Source organism: Rhinolophus sinicus, chromosome 13 (assembly GCF_057876585.1).
Source record: "Rhinolophus sinicus isolate RSI-liver-muscle chromosome 13, RSI-T2T, whole genome shotgun sequence".
In the NCBI taxonomy this organism is placed as follows: domain Eukaryota; kingdom Metazoa; phylum Chordata; class Mammalia; order Chiroptera; family Rhinolophidae; genus Rhinolophus; species Rhinolophus sinicus.
The window spans coordinates 8,865,865-8,888,441 of NC_142513.1; the positions used below are offsets into that span (position 1 = coordinate 8,865,865).

The window sequence follows — 22,577 nt, forward strand, 5'->3', positions numbered from 1 at the left end:
GGAAAGTAATTTATAATAAAAGCGTATGCATTATAATGCTGGAAGTCCTAATGAAATAGCCAGGTGAAGCTGTGAAGGTGACAGCTACAAATGCAGGTAGATCTAGGTCTGTGGGGTGCTGGCCACTCATGCCCTGCCAGCATGCTGAGTGGAACTGCTGCCAGTGCTGTCTGTCACTCCAGAATGATGACCAATGGAAATTCCTATGCAAGTAAAGTTCAGTGTTCTCTCAATGGACACGGTCATTGCGTTCTCGGAACAATCAGTATATATTAAAACCATGCAAAAAAACCACTCTGTGTTTACATGTAAAATGGAGTTGAGTTCTAGATTACCCTAACTGTGAGAACCACTGCCATCTGCTCTTTCCTGGGCCTGGAACATTCTTCACCTCCTCTTGCACCTGCTCTTTCAATTCTTAACTTGAAGGCCACTTCCTCCAGGAAGGCTTCCTGGCCTCCTCTCACCAGACTACTTTTCTTTCAGAGCACTCTGTGCTGCTTCTTCACAGCACTTAACACCATTTGCAATCGTACATTCATGTGTTTTCTTTTAATCAATGTCCAGGTCTCCCACTAGGTCTAGGTTTGGGACTTTTCTCTGATGGTATTCCCAGCCCTTCACGAAGGGCCTGGGACTCAAATATTTGCTGAACGAATTCTCGTATAATAGTGTTCTCGTCCACCTTCTCTGTTGTCCTAAGAGGTCTTAGGGGACGGTTCTGCGCCAAATTTATTTGGGACACTGGTGCTAAAGATAGCTCTTTTATGTGGAAAACAGTGGTCAAATGTTTTATAAGCAAATAGAAGCAAAATCATTATTGGGCTACCAGTGTCCTCATAAATGAGCTGAGGACACATTAAGAGGTATGTTTCAATAAATTCTCCAGAAACTGCTACGTTAGAGTAAAGGGTTGTAGTGGAATTCCCTTTACAGCTGTGGTTGCAGCAGAGAACCTTCGTGGTAACCGTGTTAAAGTGACGACATGTGTATGACAGCCATGAAATCAGCCACTCTAGCTGCTGTGTATAGTGATGAGTTGGTTGTGCCTCACGATTCTGTGGGTTGGTAAATCTGCTGGCTTCACTTGGACTCACTCATGTGCCTCCAGGCATCTGACAACTTGACCGAGGCTGAAGGACCCAGGTGGCTGCACTCACATGCACGGCAGTGGTCTGACTGTCAGCTGAGGTGCCATGGTTCCCTTCCACCTGGGTTTCCATTTTCCAGGGGACTAGCCCAGGCCTCTTGGTGGCCTTGACATGCCAAGAAAATGAAAGCAAAGACAGACGTCCTGGCTCCAAAGCTGGTAGACCATCACTTTCGCCTCATTCTGTAGGTCTAAGTAAGTCACAGATCCAGGTGGGTGGAGATACAGGCTCCACCTGTCAAGGTAAGAGCGGCATCCAACATACAGGACAGTGGCGTCCAGGGAGGCACATTCACTGGGACCCTTATTATAATGAGCCGCCACAGCAATCTCTCTAGGGTACACGCTTCTAGTTCCTTGTTCTGGAACCCAAAGGGCAGCTCTGGGTCCTTTGGGACCCCGAGTGTCCCCTCTGAAACTGGCATCTCCTATCTGGGCCTGGAGATGGATGTGGAGGAGGTTAAGGGGCTACGGTTAAATACGTTCTTTTCCAGTTTTTGTTTGGTTTAATTTGGGGAGGAGGATCTCATCTGTGCTTTGGTTAAGTCATGACTTCATTTTCTTGCCATTTACCCTGTTTCTCTTCCAACGCAGCTGCAATAAAACATCCAGTTAATAAACCATTCCGGCGAGTTGTTCTGTAGATTTTACTAGAAAAGTACTAAGGATTGAGAGCATTGATTCTAGAGCAAGACGCCTTAAGTTAGAATCCTGGCTCTGTCAGTTGCTTGCTGTGACCTTGGGAAAGTGACTTCACCTTCCTGTACCTCAGTTTCCTCCTTTCTAGCATAGGGACTGTGATGCTTAGGATGGTTGATGAGGACGGAGGGAGGTGGGCAGTGGGAACCACTCAGAGTGGTGCACAGGACAGTCACCTCCCCAAGGCATCTGGGAAAGAGCCAGATCAGGGCATTTGCACAAGGGTCAGGCATGCAGGCTACAGCTTCTGCCCTAGATGCGTCTGGGGATGGGGGTGGTGAAAAGAAGGTGGTGCAACTAAAACGCCATTCATAATCTCTCTTAGTGCCCCCAGGAAAGAGCAAAGCCTGCGTGTGCAGTGCCTCCTAACTGTGTCTCATTCTAGCCCTGTTATGAGATATTTGTGCTTTCCGTAGAATTTATAAATCTAAACATATACTGGGTTTGTTTTCCGCCCCAAGCAGATTCCAACCAACATGCGTCCAGCCAACCCAAATAAATTGTGCGCTTAAGTCCATTGTTTGCAGCACCCTCTACACTGTCGGGTTGCAGAGAATTGCTTTGAAGAGGGAGCCCCATTAGTGCTCCTAGCATCAGGGTTCAATTTAGATGGAGCATTTTTGAAGACTTTCCTAGAAATTTGTGGCAAAAAAAGCATGCACGGGGTGGGAGTGGGGGGGGAGGGTGTAAAGGGCTCTTATCAAATTGTACAGGATGTGTTTAGGGGTGCTGTCATATAAGACCAAAATAAAGCCACGGCCCTGAACTCAAGGAGGGTCACAGAATTCCTCAGCTGGGGAAGTCATCCTGGGAATGCAAAGATCGCTTTCAATGTTATGTTTGTAAGGGCACGACAGTCACCAAGTGGAGAATGTCAGGTCCTCCGAGAAACCCTGTGCACACTCACATGTGGAAAACTATTTACTTAACTGGAGTTGGTTTTGAAAATATTTGACTCTGGAGGGTCCCTAAGGGAGTGTGGAGGGTGTCTGGGATTTTCTTTCAGGTCAGGACTCTGCCGTTGCTAATCCCCCCAGCTGATAGGCTCCCAGGTTTCAAGGCAGATTCATTCCCCGGCTGCACCAAGGTTTATGGCGCCGGCTGAGGCCCCAGGGTGAGCCCGTCATTCCAAATGCTGCCCCAGTTTGGCAGAGCCCACGTCTATCTGATGAAATGGCAGCGTGTCACTGTGGAGCAGAGGTGCCAGCAGTGAGGCTGTGGGTGGAAATGAGAGCGGAGGAGAAGCCTGGAAATAATGATGGATCGCAATGTTTATCTCCAGGAAGAATCGAGCTTTCTCACGTTCTTGTCAGCACTGAAGGTTGACAGGGTGGGTAAAAGAGGAGACTTCTGATGCCTCCATCGGCAGGAGGATGATGGATTGTAACAAGTGGGATGAGATTTGGAGACTGTTTCTCCTGCTAATCTCACCGCACCACCCCCTTCCCGAGCAGGAGGCTTGAGGAGGATTAACATGCACCCCAAAGGGGACAGACAGGCTCCACAGGGCCCCCGAGAGTGCCAGCTTGGCCTTGCCCTGAGGGCCCGAGAACAGAGGTATTCTAGAAAGATCACGTACTCTTTCTGCTTACTCATTCTTCCCTGGGGCATCCCCTTCATTCTCAAAGGCAGAGGCGTCTCCCTCATCGCCCCACCGGGCGCTCACTACCTGGGCTAAAGTTAGCACGTGGCATTGCAGGTCTCTATGTACATGTCAGTCTCCCACTAGGACATTTCCTCCTTCTTCATCTCTGTCCCCGAAATGCCCAGCCTGGCACGCAGGGTGATGACACCTGCCCTGCTTATGTCATGAGGCTGCTATGAGGGGAACACGGAGGCAGATGGGAAATAGTTTAAAAGTGTTAGAAACACTATGCTGTTTGGAGGTGTGTGCCTGTGGGGGCTGCAGAGAAGATTCTGGGGCTACAGGTAGTGGGAGTGTGGCCACTCAGGAACTTGAGAGGTCATTTGAAGTCGTCACAGATTATCTCCCTGCCAGACCATCTCTTAGCCTAGTGTCCCCCAAATGCCAGCAACTCAGGCGCCACCTTGACAACTTTGGCCCAATTCATTTGCCACCTGGGCTCTTAGATACTTAATATTTTTCTTTAAATTGATTTACTTTCTCTCCTAACTTTTTGTTTTGACAAATTTCAAACCTGCAGGAGAGAATAGCTCCTAGAGCACCGGTGTACCGCTCCCCTAGATTCCCCACCTGTTCATGGTTTTGCCACATTTGTTTTCCCTATTTCTCCCCATCTATACATTAAAAAATAAATAAAAAGAGCATGGAATTATTTATTGTCCATGCTATTAAATATTTCCATGCTATTACATATTTAAAGAAATTTTCCATTTTAGAATAGTTTTAGATTTAAAGAAAAGTTACAAAGAGAGTACAGAGAATTCTTATATACCCTATACCTAATTTCTCATTCTGTCCCTTACTGTTAACATCTTACATTGTGATGTTACATTTGTCACAACTAATGCACCAATAGTGATACATTATTATTAACCAGACTCTGTGTTTTATTAGGGTTTATTAGTTTTTCTCTTACCTAGTAGAATCACTTAAACTTTTTAAAAATTGGAAAGTGTCAATGGGAAAGCCCGATCACTTGCCAGACACAGTTCTAGCTGTTGGCTGCTGAAAGACACAAGCCTGAGGCTTGCTTTCTCTTTGTCAAGAAAGAAGATTAGTAAATGTTAGAGAGGTGTGAAAGACAGATTAGCACAAAGCTGAGCCTTTCTCCCAGGCCAAAGGGAATTGGAAGAAAATTGCCACAGGAGTAAAATGACTTTCCCACTAAGTGAGTCAACCTTATTTAGTGACCAGTCTGTATGTCATCTAAAGTTCTGTTGGGCACCGCCTGTGTGAGCCCCAATTTGGGAAACCGCATGGTCTAACTATACCACACTCCCTCAGACGGCTGGAAACCCCAAGTTCGAGGCTACCAGGCTCCAAACCTGGAGCTTCCTTCTGCCCTGGGGGATGAGGGTGGGGGCTGGGTGCCCCCCTGGCTCAGGGCTGTGGAGAATGTCATTTGCCTTCTCTATGTAACTCCCCCCCCCCCCCCCCCCCCGCTGAATTCCTAAAGCGTACGTTTGACAAGTGAGGAATAGAAGACAGCATGCTGGAGAATTCCATCCATAGCATGTGAAAAAGCACCCTGCATCGGACACAAGGTCTGCTTGCACGTTGTGTCTGTGACACGTGGTCCTCTGCGTAGCCAGCGAGCAGGAGGGAAATGGCTAAACTGAAGCTGTGCTTTCTCGGCAGTCCTTTGCATAATGTCTGAACTTGTTCACATTCATTCCTTTAAAATGCTTCAAAATGGTTTTCATGTTTTATAAGTTAGAGTAAGGGACATGGTTTCCTGAAACCAAGTCATCGCTTTCCAATACTTTCCTTTCAAGTATGTATCTGCTGTCCTCATTGCCAGGAGGTCTAATCCCACTCCAGCATAACTGGACAGCTCCCATGCTCTTAAGGAATTTCACTCTGTGATAAGTCACTGTTGGCTCAAGGGGTCCAAACAGCCAACCGGAGGTGATCCAACTGGAGTGTTTGCAGAATTTTGGGGTTCTTTCCTCAGGAATGCTGTTTATTTGTCTGCTGACTTACTGTAGAATTCTTGGAGTTAGTCTATGGAGGGCAAAATGGGTGGATGAAATTTTCTCCATGTGTCGGGTTCAGTGTCCCCAGAGAACGGAACTGGGACACGTGTAATAGACAAATCCATTGTCCTTTTTTGAAATGAAACTATTGCAGGTCAGAGCACCACCCTTAAACATTTTGCCTCCCTCTTTCCCAGAGGTAATGACTCAGTTTGGTTTATATCCTTCCAGGCTATTTTCCTGGCTTTATATGTGTTTCCATAGTATTTTGTTTTATGTCTGTGTAAGGGGGAGGGTTACACAATCAGGGTTATACCGAATTACCACTACGGCCCCTTTTTCACTCAATAATAGGTCTTAGAGATCCATCTCTGTTGTTACATACAGACACAGTTCACTTTTTTTAAACCGCTGCCTGGTAAGGCATACGACAACACTGCTGCATTCTGTTTGACCACTCATTATTTGGTGGATATCTATTTCCAGTTGTTTCCTATGATAAACAATTTATTGTAGCAAACCTCTGTATATGGCGTGATGTTTAGAGTGACAGCTCAGTTCCGGTTTTCAAAGCTCTTGCCAACTTACCCTTCAGAGTATGTGTGTGTGTGTGTGTGTGCCTGTGTGTGTGTGTCTGTGTGTGTGTGTGTGTGTGTGTATGTGTGTGTGTGTGTATGAGTTGGTTGGTAGGGGTGTCAGTTTCTGTTCTTTGGGGCTGTTTAGTTTTGGTTTCTTGTTTGCAGTGGCTGCAGGATGGAAAGGAGCCAAGGAGAGGCAGAGAGAAATTCATCTCTAGGTGTTACAGGCTGGGAGGCACTGCAGGACTGGCCTCTCCCTGGCGGCCTCAATGGGGACTTTGTTCCTGGGTGCATCCCTGAGCAGAATCCAAAAGCGAGCCTTGTTGAGGTGACAAAATGAGTCATGGGTCCTACAGGGACCCACTCCTTGACTCAGAGATACCAAGTTTGTAGGAGTCTTACACACACAAATGTAACAGGAGTGTGTGTGTGTGTGTGTGTGTGTGTGTGTGTGTGTGTGTTGGGGGCAAACCCTGAAATAATTAGGTTATAAAAACAAACGGAGGGGAAAGCAGTAAAAGAGGCTGATCACTAACTATAAAGATGTAAAGGAAAAAGGCCAAGCCAATTCTCATCCAGGAGAAGTGGGAGGTGTAGAGGATGATGGGCTTTGGGGGGAACCCAGGACCAGAGGAAGGGGCTTTGTGGAGGGTCAGATCTGGTCAGAGGAGGGGCACAGATGAGAAAGAGGGAAGAAAGGAGGGAAAGGAGAGAGTGTGAGGAGGGCGACGCTAAAGCGGCAAGGTAAGAAGAGGAAGAGGGGGAGGGGCGAGGGAGGGGGGAAGCGGCGTCCCTGTCTGTTTGTGATTAGCACTCAGCCCAGTGCAGAATGGAGTAAACAGAAACTTCCAGGCGTCCCCACACCCCCCTCTGAGGCAAAGCAGAAATCAGATGCTCCGTGATTAATCGCGGAGAGTTCGGGACATCACCACAAACGCTGTGCGGACTTGAAACTAGCTGCCTTTCCCAGTCCCCTTGCCAAGATGGGAGTGGGGGGTGGGACGTGAAGGGGTGGGGGCCCCGCCTGCTGGGGGCCAGCATGGAATTCTCCCTGGCAGAGCTCAGAGTGACACTGACGGGCAATCGGCAGCGGCCAGAGCAGCAGGCAGCATCCGGGGGAGCAGGGCCTGCAGGGGGGCCCCCAGGCGGGCTTCCTGGAACCCGGGCTCCACGACCGGCTGCACCCTGACACAGGCCAGATAAGTATCCAGCTGCGCTATCAGAGCCGGCACCGCAAGGAAGACGGGGGACAGTGGGCTCTTCGGATGCGAACACCGGAGTGGCTAGACTGGACCGGCTTTCTGAGTCCTGGCTCATCGCCTGAGTCCTACAGCGGATGAGAGCCGGTCGATGCGTGCTTCCGCGATGGAGAAAGCCGGACTGCTTTGAGTAGGATGGTGTGACACGGCCCCGAAAGTCCAGGTCTGCTGATGGTGAGTGCCCAGTGTCCCGTGTGCGCTGGCCTGGCGTGCGGACCAGACTCCAGAGGGAGGCGAGGTGTGAGGAGGGCAGCATTTCCTCACTTCCCAGCCTGAAGCTCCCAAAGCCTGAGAAGGGAGCCTGCGTGGAGGCCAAGATGACAAGGTAGTTATCTTACTATGTGGCCTTGGGCTGCTTCTCTCCCCTCTCTGGGCCTCCCTTTGTCCATCTCTAAAATGGAATGGCTGAAGGAGGCGATCTTTAAGGGGCTCTTACTATGACTGCTATTCCTTGTGTGTCTCTGCTGTGTGCCAGGCACTCTGCTAGGTATTATGAAGCTTTAGCTCTGGGAGTCCTCACAAGCCTCCGGTGGGGTAGGTCTTCTTCTTCTCATCCTACACGGAGCAAACAGGCTCAGAGAAGTGAAGCAACTTGCCCAAGATCACACAGCTGGTCAGTGGCAGAGATGAAAATCAGACCTCACTCTTTCTGACTTCCGCTAAACTCTCCACACCCAGTAGTCTGTATTCTGTGTTCCGTGATTCGCAATTACCCCAGGAAGCAGGGGTGAAGGAGGAGGGAGTATTATCTGTAGGAGGGAGGCAGAGAGGTGGGACAGAGGAAGAAGCAACAGGTCGCACAGCCTTCAGCTATTTGGATAGAATGACAGCCCAGGGAGGGGGCACGCTGTCCTGGGATGGGCCGGGACTGCTGGCTTGAATGAAGAGTGCCTGATGTCATTTGCCGTGTTTGCTGCCCTGTCCTAGGAGGCTCCTGGGTGTGAGAGAAGAGGGTTAATATTGGGCAGGCGTGGAGAGAGCTGGGGGTGGAGAGTGTGGCACATGCTTCTACTAGGTTTTGTTCCAGTTTTATTTTGCCTTTTCAAAAATCTGTTTCAAATCATTCAGGGCCCCCACTGCTCCTCTGGACGAAATAGAATTGTGAAATACATACAGTGCTTTCCACATGCCTCCCCAGGGGAATCACACATTAATATTATCGCAGGCTATTTGCATGTACATCCCTGCAGCTGTGGCTAGCAGCAGCCAGATAAGAAATGCACAGCAGGGCCGCGGCAGGTGGGAAATCCCTCTGGTGCCAGGCATCTGGCCAGAGGTGGAGGTCCCGGCACCCAGATGTGGCCTCCTCTTTTCTCTTCCCTGGAAAATTCCATCCTTCGGTGTACTGACTGAGGCCTCCTGTCCTTCCAGGGACTGGCTCAGGCCCTCTCCCTGGGGCTCGAGCCAAGACCTCAGTGGTCCCAGGTCTAGGGTGACCAACTTGCCCCAGAAACCCCCCTCAGTCCTGGGCAAATGGGACAGTTGGTCACTCTACCCAGTTCTACCCTTGATTTTTCTTTCTGACTTTGAGCTACTCGCTTCCCTCTCCTGGCCTCCGTTTCCCCATCTGTAAAATGAAGGGCTTATTTTAAGAAATCTCTAAGATCTCTTTGCAGCTCTAAAATCCTATGACTCTGGTTGGAGAGCACTTAAGTTCCAAACTTGGGTGAGGGTGTCTGAGGGTACAGCTTAGGGAGGTGGAAAATTGCTCTGTGGATCCCCATGAATCTGGCATCAGAGAAGGTGCCGGAGGAGGTTGGAATTACGGTGGGCTTGAAGATGTAAGTGCCACATCACTGATGCCGTGATATCAGTCCTACGGTCCCACGATCTTCTGCAGAGCCTCATGAGTTGCTGAAAGCCCAGTTCCGTCTTGCAGCTTCGTTTTTGTGCAGAGTGATGTAACCCAGATGTCTGTTGGTTACAGAGCCCGCACCTACTCGTCACCAGAAGCTCAGCAACCCCCCCCCCCCATGTCCTCCAGTTCTTGTTCCAAAGGGGCGTCTCCCATGGGCTCACAAACTGATCTCTTGTCCTATTTGTCCCCTCCTGCATCTGTTCCCAAGGCCACTTAGAGAGGCTTCGCTGTTGCCATTGCCCATTCTGAGCATGCCCAAGTTGCTCCGGGTTCTGGGCAGAGGTGGAAGGCATGGCTCCCTCCCCAGCCTCTGACACTATTGCCATGTGGTCCCTACACAGTAGAGTGTGGGAGCCAGCTGGAACTGGCTTGCGAAAGCCGGTTGTCAGATTTTCAGGAATTTGGTGAACTGGTTGCTAAACAGAGCCATTATTGAAAATTAAACTTCAGAAACTTATAGTTAAGTTACTTTAAAAACAAAGATGATATGCCTTCAAAACCCTCACTTTTCATGTTTTAAACTACATTTTCCCGTTATCTGTGCTCCTGTAGTCCTGGGGCTATGTCTGTCAATGGGAGGTGTCTGGCAGAGATTCTGTGTAATGGTGTGCTAGTACTACCGCTCCCCACTTTCTTTCTTTCTTTCTTTTTTTTTTTTAAGCAACATCAGGTTGGTAGCCTGATGTCGGCCACCTTGGGAGTCGGCAAACAGTACAACTCAGGGCTTGACTTACTGTCTAGCTCATTGTCTAGATGTGAGGAACTGAGGGAAAACATTAGCGGTGCAGATTAGACATAAAAGTGTGTTCGCTCTCTCTCGCTCTTACACGGCGAATAGCACCAAAAGTCAAGGAACTTGCTCATTCTGTTGACAAATGAGTGAAGTTCCGACACGCTCTTTGGTGGATCACTTTTGTGTCACTCCTTGAAGTCAAAGGAAATATCCGCCAACATTCCCGAGGAACTCCAGGCGGTCATCAGTCATAACCCCAGGTTGGCCCCAGATACAAGCATTAGGGGCGAAAGTCAATGAAAACATCCTGTGTGAATCAAGTGATGATATGAAATTCGCAAAAAGGGGTATTATAAATTTTTATTTGTAAATTCTGTGCTACATGTGTTTTACATCAATACAATCTATAGTAAACCTAAGTGTATGTGTATGTAAGTTGCCATAGATTTGTATACACACATGCGCACATATGTACACACACACACACACACACACACACACACACTTTCTCCTGGAAAGCTGGCTGTTAAACCTTTACCAGCACACCACTGGCTCCACAGCATATATGCTTGTGCCCAGGGTCTCAGAAGCCCTGTCACAGACCACTCTCATCCCTCAGCCCAGGCTCTGGGCTGTGGACACAGTTCCCTCCACTTCCTCCTCTCGGCTACAACAAACCAACAGCCGGACTCCTCTCTCCTGCTAAGCTCTGGAATGATTGCACAGGTCGGGTGGGATAGAAAGCGTCGTCTCCACTGGCAGCATTTCTGGCGTCCTCTCAGTGGCAGCTCCCTGCTCAATTCCATTCCATGGCAGGTCTCACTCCTGCCATCCTGTATTTTTCATGCACAGCACGTGACTCCCTAATACAAACGACATCTTGGACCGAGTAGAAGGAACGGCTAAGCCAAAACTATAGGCAAGTTAAGACAAGTTTCTATTTTTAGAAACTTTAGGAGCCAGGTGGGTCCTTTCCAGTTCTCCCAAGCCAACAAGCACGAGAGGAAAATATTTCTCTTTCCCAAGTTCCGCCTCCCCGTACAGTCCAGGCCAAGGAGGGGGCCTAGGTGGGGACATTGGCTAAGAGAAGCGCACTGTGATGGCAGAAGCGAGACAGGCCCACAGAAATTTTAAAAAGAACTGAAAACAGGGTTTATTATTAATTTATTTTGTGTGGTCGGAAGGGCATTCTCTAGTTTAAATACCCGTGGCTCCCACTCCAGGTAACCACTGTGGAGTCAGATATGCCTATTCTTTCAGACTATGCATATCTATTCATGTTCATGTTTTAATTTTTCAAAAATGAGATCATTTTCCATTTTCTTCTACATATTCCTTTTTGCACTTGCCAATATATCCTGGGTGTTTACCCTGTTAGCCCACGAAGACCTAAACCGTTCCTTTCAATGCCTGCGTAACACAGTGTCAGCAGATTGTAAAAAGGGTTCCCTTTTGATAACCAAGCCTCTACTTTCTCACCAGGTCTCAAACTTTCTTGACCCCAAAACACACAAGGAGAGCCCGGCTGCTTCCACTTTTCAGTAAAAAGGAATTTTATTGTCTCTACCCTCAACCTGAATCCGGAAGCTGACCGCTCGCTGTCGCCTCCACTGCCCCCACCCTGGGCCAAGTGGCCATCATCTTTCTCTGGGCTCTTGTAGCTGCCCCTCATTGATGTCTCTGCTTCTCCTCTTGCCTCTCTGACTGTGTATCCTCCACTTGCAGCCAGCAGGGTCCTGTTAAAATGAAATCAGGTCCTGTCCGTCCTCTGCTCAGGACACCCTCCCCTCACCCCGCAGTCCTGGCTCCCATCTCACGAAGAGTAAAAGACAAAGTCCTTACCACGCCCACAAGGCCCTGCCGGATCTGGACCTCATCTCCCTTCTTCTCCCCCGTGCCACACTTGCTGTTCTCAATTGTGCCAGGCACAGTCCTGCCTCAGGACCTTTGCACTTGCTTTACCCCTCTGCCTGAGACGCTCATTCTCCAGATCACCACATGGCTCACTCCTCACCACTTATCATCGTCCAACAGACGATTATTTTTCCTTTTCTTAAATGTCTTCTACTAAAATGTGACTTTCCTGAGGGCAGGGATTTTTTTTTTGTAGTTTTTCTTTTGCCTGTTTTGTTCAATGCTGTATCCCATAGTAGGCACTCAGTGAATGCTTGTTGGCACATAGTAGGTCCTCAATTCATACTTGTGGAAATATTTGCTTTGCTGTGTTGCCAAGGATGACAAGACAGCCAGACTTTTGGGGAGAATCCTGAATCAGAGTCACAAGGAACCTCTAGCCAGGGGCTCCATTTCATTTCCAAACACAGTGGTACCTCGGTTTTCTAACGTAATCCGTTAAGGAAGCCCGTTCGAGTTCTGAAACGTTCAAAAACAGCAGGCAGCTGGGCCCTAGGATCTTGCACTCAGCGGGAGCCGCGTGACATGTTCGACTTCCGAGGCATGTTCGAAAACCGAAGCATTTACTTCTGGGTTTACGGCGTTCGTGAACCAAAATGTTCGTCATCGGAGATGTTAGAAAACCGAGGTACCACTGTACACATTTTCATAGCCTGTGTTGCCTCACCAAGGGGCCAGTGTCTGCATAACAATGAGAGTCTGTGGAACTGTGCATCATCAGAGGTACCTGTCAGGCCAACCCCAGGCCAGGGTGGCCAGCCCAGGGCCCTTTCATGTGGTCCCTGCACTCACCTCCTTGTCTGTCTCAGGTGGGTTCGGAGGGTCCTGAAAAATAACACCCTCTTCCTGATCCAAGTCCAGAGAAACCTGGGAGTCAGGCAGATTATGGGGTATAGATTCTGTTGTGGTCAGGTAGCTGTTACCGTATTGTCTCCTGAATTGAACCCCCCACCCCCACCCCAGTCCTCCTATGAGGACCTTCCCAACATCACCTTCCAAACTCATCCCACAGGGGAGGACTGAAGGGAGGGAAGACGTGGCAGGTGGGGGCATAGTGTTCCTTTCAAATGCACCACTGGATGCCTCCACCCACCAGGGACCAAATAGTCATGTCCCTGGTTCACTGCAAAAGGAAGGGCCTGAGAATCCCAGGGAGAGCGTCCACATACCGTCTTTCCCTGAAAAGAAGACCTACCCCGACAATAAACCCCAGTTAAGATCGTCAGCCAGATGGACGCATTTAGTACGTTATGACGATGTTCCAGAAGAAGATAACATGACTGTATTTGAATAAATATAGATTATTGTACATGAAAAAACAAGACATCCCCTGAAAATATGCCCTAATGTGTCTTTTGGAGCAAAAATTAATATAAGACCCAGTCTTATTTTTGGGGAAATACGGTATAAGACCCAGTGTTATTTTCGGGGGAAACACGGTAGCTCCCTGGTTCCACATCCAGGTCCAGAGAGCTTTCCTCAAGACTTCAAAACTGGACCTCAGGTAGAATTGAATTAATCATCATCTCATCATGACATATGGAAGGAGGCACCCAAATGGCCCACTTTACCCTTCCTTCGGAGTCTCACTATACCTACTTCTAACATAAAGAACACCTGTATTCCTGTCACCCACCCAAGACCTAGAACTCTGACAATTACTTGTATCTACTTACGTGGTCCTCCCCACTGCAGAGCCACTCTCTTGAATTTTGTACTTGTCACCTCTCTGCATCTCTAAAATGGCAAGAGCTCCCTTTTTCAGAAGCCTCATTAAATGTTCTCGTGCCTCCTTGTTTCTGGTGGGGTTATACACCCATTCCTGAAAGGCCTGGAACATGCTCATTGGTGGGAGCCTGCCCGGCCAATTCCCTGCTTAGAGGGATGAATGCCACTCAGACCAGTATCTGCAAATCAGGGTGTGAGGACCCCAAAGCCAACGGCTGGCCCTGGGAGGAGGGAAGTGGTGCTGGGCAACAGGGGAGCCACGTCCACTCCAGGCTGGGCTGGTTTGGGCCGTTCACCTTTGTGACCATCTCATTGAGTGGTAAGCAGCCCAGGTTGGCTCTGACCTCGTCTGTGTGAGGCTGATGGCTGCGTGTGGGCAGTTGCACACAACATGTCTGGAATACCTATTCCGTAGGGTCATTCCCAGGGATAAAGCATGTCGACTTTTTCAGGGGAGAAAATTCCATTTCTGTTGCCAATTAGTTCTGCTTGAGAACAGCTTTTCTCAACACCAACACGCTGGCCGCCTGGGCTTCAGTTCTGTTGATTAGCTCAAAGTGGGGGAAAAAAGTCATTTTTCTTTCCTTCCTCCACCCCCAACAGTGAAACCCGGCTGTTCGTGATGAAAGGGGTCCTGTGGATCATTTCGTTTTCCTTGTCATGACTCCAGGAAAGGCTATAAAAATAATCAGTGGGCCCCGCAGGTTGTAATTGACGGGAGAGAGGAGTTGGCTACCACCGCGTCTGAGTTATCACAATCTGTTCCAGTCAAGCCTCTTCTGATGACACCTGCTCCCCCAGGCCAGCGTGGTGGGACGTGCTGAGGGCGGTCTGCGTGTTTCTCTTCTTTCCCAGCTTCCGGGGTGCTCCTGGCAGATGGGGACCTTGGCAAGATGGAGCGGCTGGGAGGCTGTGTGGCAGAATGGTTCTGAGTGTGGCTCTGATGCCCACTGCCTGCTCCAAATCCCATGTTCACCATTTATAGCCATGAGTCTGGGGCCAGGGACTTGACCTTTTGGTGCCTCAGTTTCCTCATTTTTAAGTGATGATCGGGGTCCCTCCTCCTGAGTCTGACGTAAGGATCAAATGGGTTAATCCACTTGGGAGAGGCCCTGACCATGTGTCAAACGCTTCACAAACGTCGGCCTTCAGTATTTGCTTGGGACCCTCCCACTCTTCCCCCGCTGACACGTGAGTCCTGTGTGGCTGTGCCAGAGTATCTCCACCTAGTCTCCTGTTGATGGACGTGAGATCAGTTCCAGCCTTTTGTGATGGCAAATAATGCTGCATTGAATAACCTGTGGCTTTGTGTACCCAGCCCTCCCCTAAGGTATGCGAGCCCCACGATAAGCTTGGCTCTGGACCTTCCTTCCTGGGGCCTGCAGAATGAAGAGAGGTGTGCGGGCGAAGGGCCAGCCCTGGCCTGGCATGCAGGCAGGCCTGTGTGGAGGGGCGGGGCGGGATGCGGGACAGATTCCTCCTGGGTCCCTGGGGAACTGCGGTCCCAGGGTGGGTGGCGGGAGCCCTCCCACCCCCAGCTACCTTGTAAATGCCCTGAAGTGGTCTGGGGAGAGGAAAGCTGTGCCACACAGGTGTTGCCTATCCTTTGTGATTCTCTACCTCTAAGACGCCCCCTAGGATCTTTGTTCCAACACCCTTGACTCTCTGTGTGCATTTAGCACCCAGGTATGCAGCTCCAGTTTGGAATGGGGGAAACGAAACCCTAGATGTGGAGTCAGGAGGGCCAGATTTTGGCCCTGACTTCTGAGGGCCACCACCCGTGTCACTCCTGGGCCTCCGTGTCCTTATGCACACGAGCACGATAATAATCATGGTAACAGCCTCTCAGGAAGGTGTTTTGGGGTCTCAGCGATGTAACGTGTGCATGGTCTGACCTTGTATTGGGCATGAGAACTGCAAGCTTCTGTTAGGAATGTCACATCTATGGGAGGGGCCGGGTCTCACTTGAGCCGCCCTCTGGGCCGTGGGTACTTGCAGGCAGCAGCGTTCAAAAGGAGTCCAACCTAACTGTGTGGCCTTGGGCAATTTACTCCCTCTGAACTGAGTTTTCTCTTGAAAATGGGAATTCTAATGACATGTATCTTGCTGGTTTGTTGTGAGAATTCTATAGGCAAAGCACCTAATGCTTTGGATCTAGCGAGTGCTCAGTCAGTGGGCGTTAGTGCCGATATGCTAATCAGTGGAAACAGTTGTACATATCCTCCCGGAAACCGGCACGGTGTCGTGCATGCCGTCTGTGCATCTGACGGACAGGGCCAAGTCCCCTTGTTATAAAGTAGGGTCTGCGGAGGCACTGACAGAGGGGGCCCATTTCTCATGTTGCTGACTCCTTCGGGAGAACAGAGGAAAACAGCCGGATATGAGCTGCGGTTATCATCTGGGCCCCTCTGTGAGATGGTGGGCCAGAGGTTGTCACCCCCAGTATACAGATAAGAAAACTGGGGTCCAGAGAGGGGCCCTCACCCTGAGCCACATGGCAAGCATGAGGTCCAGTGAGAGCCGACCCACGTGTCCCGACTCTCAGAGCACTGGTCTTCCCCCCGACTGACCCTCAGCCCCATGCAGGAAATGGACCGTGGGGGCGAGATCCAGTGTCCCTCTGTGGCCAGAGCCCTTGCACATTTCTGACATTTTTGCATCTTGGGACAAAGGATGAAGAAACTCAGATGAACTTTCTGGTTTCCTGGTGGAAAAACACTCCTGACCCGGGTCGTGGAACTTTATTGCTGGGTTGCATCGTAAGGGTGGTTTTGCCTGTATTTTGTTACTTTCCCTCCATCCTATTGCTTAGTGGCAGCAACTGCAGACAATCCAGAGAAGGTAAATCCAAGGATGACCTTAGGAATTGTCTGAGGACATCAAATGGGCCAGAGGGCTCCTTGCACATCGACGCTGCCCTGGTCCCTGCCCCGTCTGCTACTGGATTTGCCTTGAACGAGGAAGCAAATGAATGGATATTTGCTGCCTTCACCTGGCCTTCTTCTGCGTGTCCTCTTCTCCTCTTACAAGGACACCGGTCATGGGATTTAGGGTCACTCTAATCCCATGTGACCTCATCTTAACTAATTACATCTACACAGACTCTGTTTCCAAAGAAGGTCACATTCTAAGTCTCTGGGGAGACATGCATTTTGGGGGCGACACTGTTCAATTCACGACACCACCTAATACATATTAACTGTTATTAACGCTCCTCTTACCACAGGGTTTGTGCAGCACATACTACGAGTGGGCACTTTTCTAAGCTCCTTTCTTTCCTTCTCCCATGTAGCCCTCTTTACAACCTTGCAAAGTGGGTTCTGTGGATTACCTCTGTTTGAGGCCCAGAGAGGTGAACTGCCTTGCCCAAGGTCACACAGCTGGTAAACAGAAAATCTGGACTTCACACCCTTTTGTTTCTGACTGCAAAGCTGGGAAGGTTTCAAGACGTCCCATCTCCACCTAGGAGCTTGGAGTCACCATACTTTCTGTCTCAGAATCCCAGCTATCTGAGACCTACTTTCTCCTGGCCCAGGAGAAAGATAGGCTGTGCTGCTGGTGGAGCATAGGGAAGATCCAAAGCTAGGATAAGAGGGAAGCAGCACTCCAGCCTCCGACTGTGGGTCGCGGGCCAGGCTCCTAACTTGCCTGCTGCACCCTGGGCAGGAGCCTGCTCCTGGCACCTGCTCCTCAGAGCAGTTGGGAGACCAGTACCGATGATGGTTGTTACCATCCCTCCAGACACCTCTCCCCCAAAGAGGCCATGAAAAGGGGGAGGAAGGGAATCCACACGTGAAGTTGTGTTCTTCCTCGGATCACTGGTGCCCGGCTCTCCTGTGGGTAGGCAGCCGGCGTGACCCCTGTGGATGTACGAGCATGCCAGAGGCACACATTTCATCCCTAACATCTGGTAACATTTTAGGAGTCTTGACTTGGGGCGACAAATTGAAAGATGGTCCATTAAAGTGTGATTTATTCGACACTGAGACAACGCTATCAAATGCTCGCAAAGTGGTTCACTCTGTCGGGTCCGCAAACCCTGACTTCTTAGGCCAGGCCTGGCCAAGGCCCTCACAGGGTGACAGTGAGGGGAGAGGGGGCCTGGTGGGGTCGGAATGAGGTCTGACAGGGATAAACAAGCGTGCTGCCATACTATGTACGGCAGTTTACATTTTTACACGCCTGGGTTGCGGCCGTGGAAAGAACTTGCTTTGGTTAATGGGAGGCGTGTGCATTAGGAGCCTCTTGGAGCCATAAGCTCAGAGTCAGGAAGGAAGGATTATAGTTTCCAACATCTGTGGCTTTGGGGCCAAGAAATATTGTGCTGTCAGCAGGGAGAGCTGGGGAGCCTTCTCCTGGCCAGCGAGTGGATTGGTGGCCTCTGGGGAGATCAGGGGTTCCCGAAGGACACCGCCAGCCTGCAGAGCTTTGCTGGGGATGGCTGGCCAGTATGTAGGAGCCGGCCATATCACAGAGAGTGCTGCCCCAAAGCCAGACTGCCTGGGTTCAAATCCTGCTGCCTCTACTGACCAGTAGGGCCTTAGCCAGCCCCTGCGTAAAATAGAAATTTTCACATAATCTACCTGTGTGTGGGGGGGCGGGGGGGGGTGTTTGTGGGGATTCCCTGAGCTAATGGCACGGAGCGAGTTCTCGTTAATGCTGACCTTTGCTGTCATGGTGAAGATAGGGTGTGCTGCTGGTGGAGCATGGAGAAGATCCAAAGCTGGAATAAGAGAGAAGCAGCACTCCAGCCTCCAACTGTGGGTCGAGGGCCAGGCTCCTAACTTGCCTGCTGCACCCTGGGCAGGAGCCTGCTCCTGGCACCTGCCCCTCAGGGCAGTTGGGAGACCAGTACCGATGATGGTTGTTACCCAGCTGGGGCGGCCTGTGTGTCTAGCAGCTGAGAAGCTGGAGTGGGGAGGACCAAGAAAGGAGCTAGGGTTACCCCCCACACCTCTACCTGTTACAGGTGAGTTGCTTGTGGGCTGCCAACTAGTCTCCAGGCCTGTGAACATCAAGAGTCTGATTCCCCAACTTAGGAGGGAGGGAAGGACAGACACTGGCCACATGGCCCCTGTGGCACTTCTGCTTCGGTGGCTCCAGCTCCAGCTGAGACAGATGTGCCCTCTCTGGGCAATCAAGCCTGGTTACAGGTGGGCAGCACGACGGGTCCAGCTCAGGTCTGAGTGTCACACAGCCTTTCGTTAAGGCTCCCAGGTGCTGTGATGTGTGTCCAGGTCGAAAGTCGGTTCTCCCAACTGAGAGTCAGGCATCTGTTACCATGTGAAGGCTGAAGTGTGACCCCTCCCCTTTGTCCCTGTCACCCCCCAGGACTGACTGCCCAGGGGCTGTGGCCAGGCCGTGGTACTCATGCCAGCTGGCTGCAGCTCTCCCACGAGGGTCAGTTTCTGGGGCTATCAGATATTGTGGCTATCAGCTTGTTTGTCTCCATGGCGCCAAGCCCGGCCAGCTTTTGGGCAACAGCAGCCCCATAGGGAACATAATCCATGAAGAAGGGACAGCAGAACCCAGTGTGGGGGTGGCAGAGGATGCTGAGCGTCCTGGCAGCTCTGAGCACTGGTCCTTGGGAGCCTCAGGAAGAACTGGCTGGTGAAGTGAGGACACAGGTAGGGCTTCCCCTTGGCGAGGAACCTTCCCAGGGGTGCAAAGGCCTCATGGCAGCTGCTCAGTGAAAGCTCTTCACAGCTTCATTCCGATCGGCCCCTTGGGTTTTCTTTCCTGATGCTGTGATCTTCTCACTGCTCCAACCAGTGGTCTCATTCACTCATCCATCCATTCATTTATTCGTTGTATTGGTCCTTGTAATGGACCTATTAGGTGAGGAGGTGCAATTCTTATGCCCCTCTTTAGATGAGGGCACACACATAAAGTAACTCGTCCATGGGTGCAGAGCTACCGAGGGGCTGCCTTAGTCTTTTGCAGCTACATTCCACATGACCCCAAAATGTAGCAGCTTAAAACAACACGTGTTTATCATCCCCAGCTTCTGTGGGTTGGGGGTCCAGGCGTGGCTTGGCTGGGTCCACTACTTCAGAGGCTCTCACAGGCCGCAGCCAAGGTGTCGGTGGGGCTCCAGCCATCTCAAGGTTCGACTGGGGCAGGATCCGCTTCCAGGTTCACTTAGTGTATGGACAGGATTTAGTTCCTTGTGGGTCCTTGGACTGAGGGCCTCAGTTCCTCTCTGGCTATTGGCTGGAGGCCTCAGGTCCTCTCTGACTATTGGCTGGAGGCTTCAGTTGCTCTCTGGCTATTGGCTGAAGGCCTCAGTTCTTAGCCATGTCGGCCTCTCCAGCGTGGCAGCTTGCTTTGTCAAAGTAAGCAGGCCAAGAAGGTGCGTGTGCATATGTGCATGCGTGCATGCGTGTGTGTGTGTGTGTGTGTGTGCGTAGAGAGAGAGAGAGAGCTGAGTCACTGTCTTTTAAAACCTAATCTTAGAGATGACATCCCATCACTCTTGTCATATTCTAGTCATCAGAAGCAAGTCACTGGGTCCACTCACACTTAAGAACTTAAGAAGAGCGTGACTGCCAGCAGGTGGGATCACTGGGACCATGTCAGAAGCTGCCCACACAAAGGTCAAGCCCAAGTTGGGTTTGAGCCCAACGGGGTCTGAGTCCAAAGCCTGTGCCCCTGAGGAAGCCGAGACAAGAATTTTTGCTTCCCAGCCCCAGTCCTGGCTTCCTGCCACCCAGAGTCACAACGGAACCTCATATTCACTTCTTCCGTGGATGTTCACTGAGCACCCACTACGGTTCGGACAGTGCTGAGCGGACAGGTGTGGTTCCCGCCCACAGGAGCCTCCTGCCTGGTGACTAACACGGGGCTGCCCATTCCTCACATGCGTATGCGGAGAAAAATGTCTTTTCTTTATTTCTTGTAACTGATCTGAGCTTTCTCACAAACCCCAGTCCTAGCGCTATGAGGAAACACACCAGATTTAGTGTAATCTGGTCAATTGAATCTGACCCAGTCCTTTAGGCCTTTCGGTAATGCTCCGCTCAGATTTCCTTCTGCTCCCTCCCCAGCCCTTCTCCAGGATGGCATCTCCCGGGTCTGTGTCTGGGAGGTACATTTATGACAAGGCTTCCTGGTGGGGGGTGGGAGCGGATGCAGTGGGGTCTGCAGGCATGTCTGTTGCCTAAAGTCGATGCTCGCCTTTCTGGCATTTGTGACTGCAGCTGACGGCTGGCAGAACTTGGGCCTTGGAGCCCTACCTGGCTCCCTTGTCTCTACCTTGGCTTAGATACCCCTTATCTCCACTGCACCTGGCCCCTCACCCAGGCTGTCACGGCCAGCCCCTGCTGCAGTCACTCTGCCTCTTGCCCCAACAGTGTGTCCCCACCTGAGTAGGAACGTGTGGAGCTCCATCCTGGCCATGGGGGTGGGGGGAACCCTGTGAAGCCAGAACAGCAGAACAGCAGAGATTCCTTTCTTTCAACCTACTGCATCTCCAGGGCCCCTCCCTAAACTGGTGCGTGGTGGTCCCGATGCAGCTTCCTCCTCGCGCCCCTGGAGGCTCAGTGCAAACCCCTGCCTTTGGAGCTGACTCTATTTGTATAAAAAAATACAAATAAATAGAAGCAGGCAACACGTAGAATGCCGATTATACACCAAAGTCCATTCTAAGCACCTTACGCATTGATTATTTAATACTCACAGCAACTCTGTGAGGAAGTCCTTTAAGTCTCATTTTACAGATGAGGAGAGTGAGGCCCAGAGAAACGAAATAACTTCCTCATGGTGACATAGCTAGTCAGTGGCAGAGCTGGGATTTGAACCCAGGTAGCCCTGAGTTCACCACTACCCTCCTACATGCTTTGGTCCTCTCTGAGCTAAAGCGAGAGAGGGGATGTCCTGCCTTCATCTATGCACGGGCCCCTTCTGCCCTAGATAGCACCCCTGGGATCATGGCTGAAAGGAGACCTTCTCTACTTACCCAAGGACTTGGGAAAGGTCTGTGCCTTTGCCATGTAATTGGGAGCTAGAGGACTTTTAAAAAATGTTTTCTCACAGTGGTGGCTTTTAAGTCTGCTGTCTAGTGGCAAAATCTATTTTGACTGTGAGGAGTTAAATATTACCACCGTCCTGCTCTGTATTCCTCTGTACAAATCCAAACCTTCCCAGGCAGATAGATATCTGAGGACCAACAGGGGAGGGCTGTCCACCCAGAAAGGCAGAGAGGAAAGTACAGTAATATTTTTCAAACTATTACCTGTTAGAGAAATGATCACACGCTTCATTAGTCACAGTTGTGCTAACTATGCTGAGGGGGGAGACAAACAGCAGCGAGGGTGTGTAATAACTGTCACAGCCTGGTAAGGCTGCTGTATCAAAGTCCCATAGACTGGGTGGCCAGAACCTCCGTCACAGCTCAGCCCCTGTCAACAGACTCTGGACCCTGGGTGGAGGCCCAGCCTCAGTTTACCCATCTGGGGAAGAAAGAGATCGATCTGTCACCTTTGAAAGGAAGAAGCTGCTAAGCAGCTGGCTAGGGGCTGACCCAGCATGCTGAAAAGGCCAAATCTCAAAGGAGGGACGCTGAGGAGAGAAAGTCATGACCCCCCAGGATGGAATGATGCAGGAATTCTGAGGGCATCCCAAATACCCTTCTCTCTCTCCTCCATTCTCCTCCCTTCCCACCCTGGTCTAGGGTGATCTAAATGAGAATGACATGACTGCTACTATAAAGACCATTTACTAAGTCAGGTATTGTGAAAGCATTGTAACATCGAATTCTCAGAAACGGCCCTGCTCAGTGGGTAGTATTATCATCCCCATTTTACAGAAAGAAAAACTGAGGCTCAGAGAGGTTAACTTGTCCATGATGACACAGGAAGAATGAGACAAGCTAGGATTTGTTCCCACGTCTATATGACTCCAAAGCCTTCACTGTCCTCCCACTGCTGCTATGCATTTCAGGTTTCTGGATGGTGGGGGTCGGGGGAGGGGGGTGTTGTTAGGGCACAGAAGAATTTGCCCCAGAATAAAACTTCAGAAACCAGTCTCCAGAAGTGCC

General features: G+C 50.5%; 1 protein-coding gene across 4 annotated transcripts in view; it reads left to right on the top strand.

The window, feature by feature from the left end:
- The first annotated feature begins 6,774 nt into the window (after positions 1-6,774).
- RIPOR3 (RIPOR family member 3) overlaps positions 6,775-22,577 on the top strand; it is a 65,202-nt gene continuing 49,399 nt past the window's right edge. The window contains exons 1-2 of one of the 4 annotated variants that reach the window (XM_088789074.1): positions 6,775-6,792; positions 7,107-7,481. In XM_088789074.1, coding sequence (XP_088645200.1) covers positions 7,479-7,481 — 3 coding nt within the window. In that variant the 5' untranslated portion in view covers positions 6,775-6,792; positions 7,107-7,478. Of the gene's footprint in view, positions 6,793-6,855; positions 7,633-22,577 lie in introns of those variants that run through there. The other 3 variants (XM_074317881.2, XM_074317882.2, XM_074317885.2) reach the window with 3 other exon arrangements.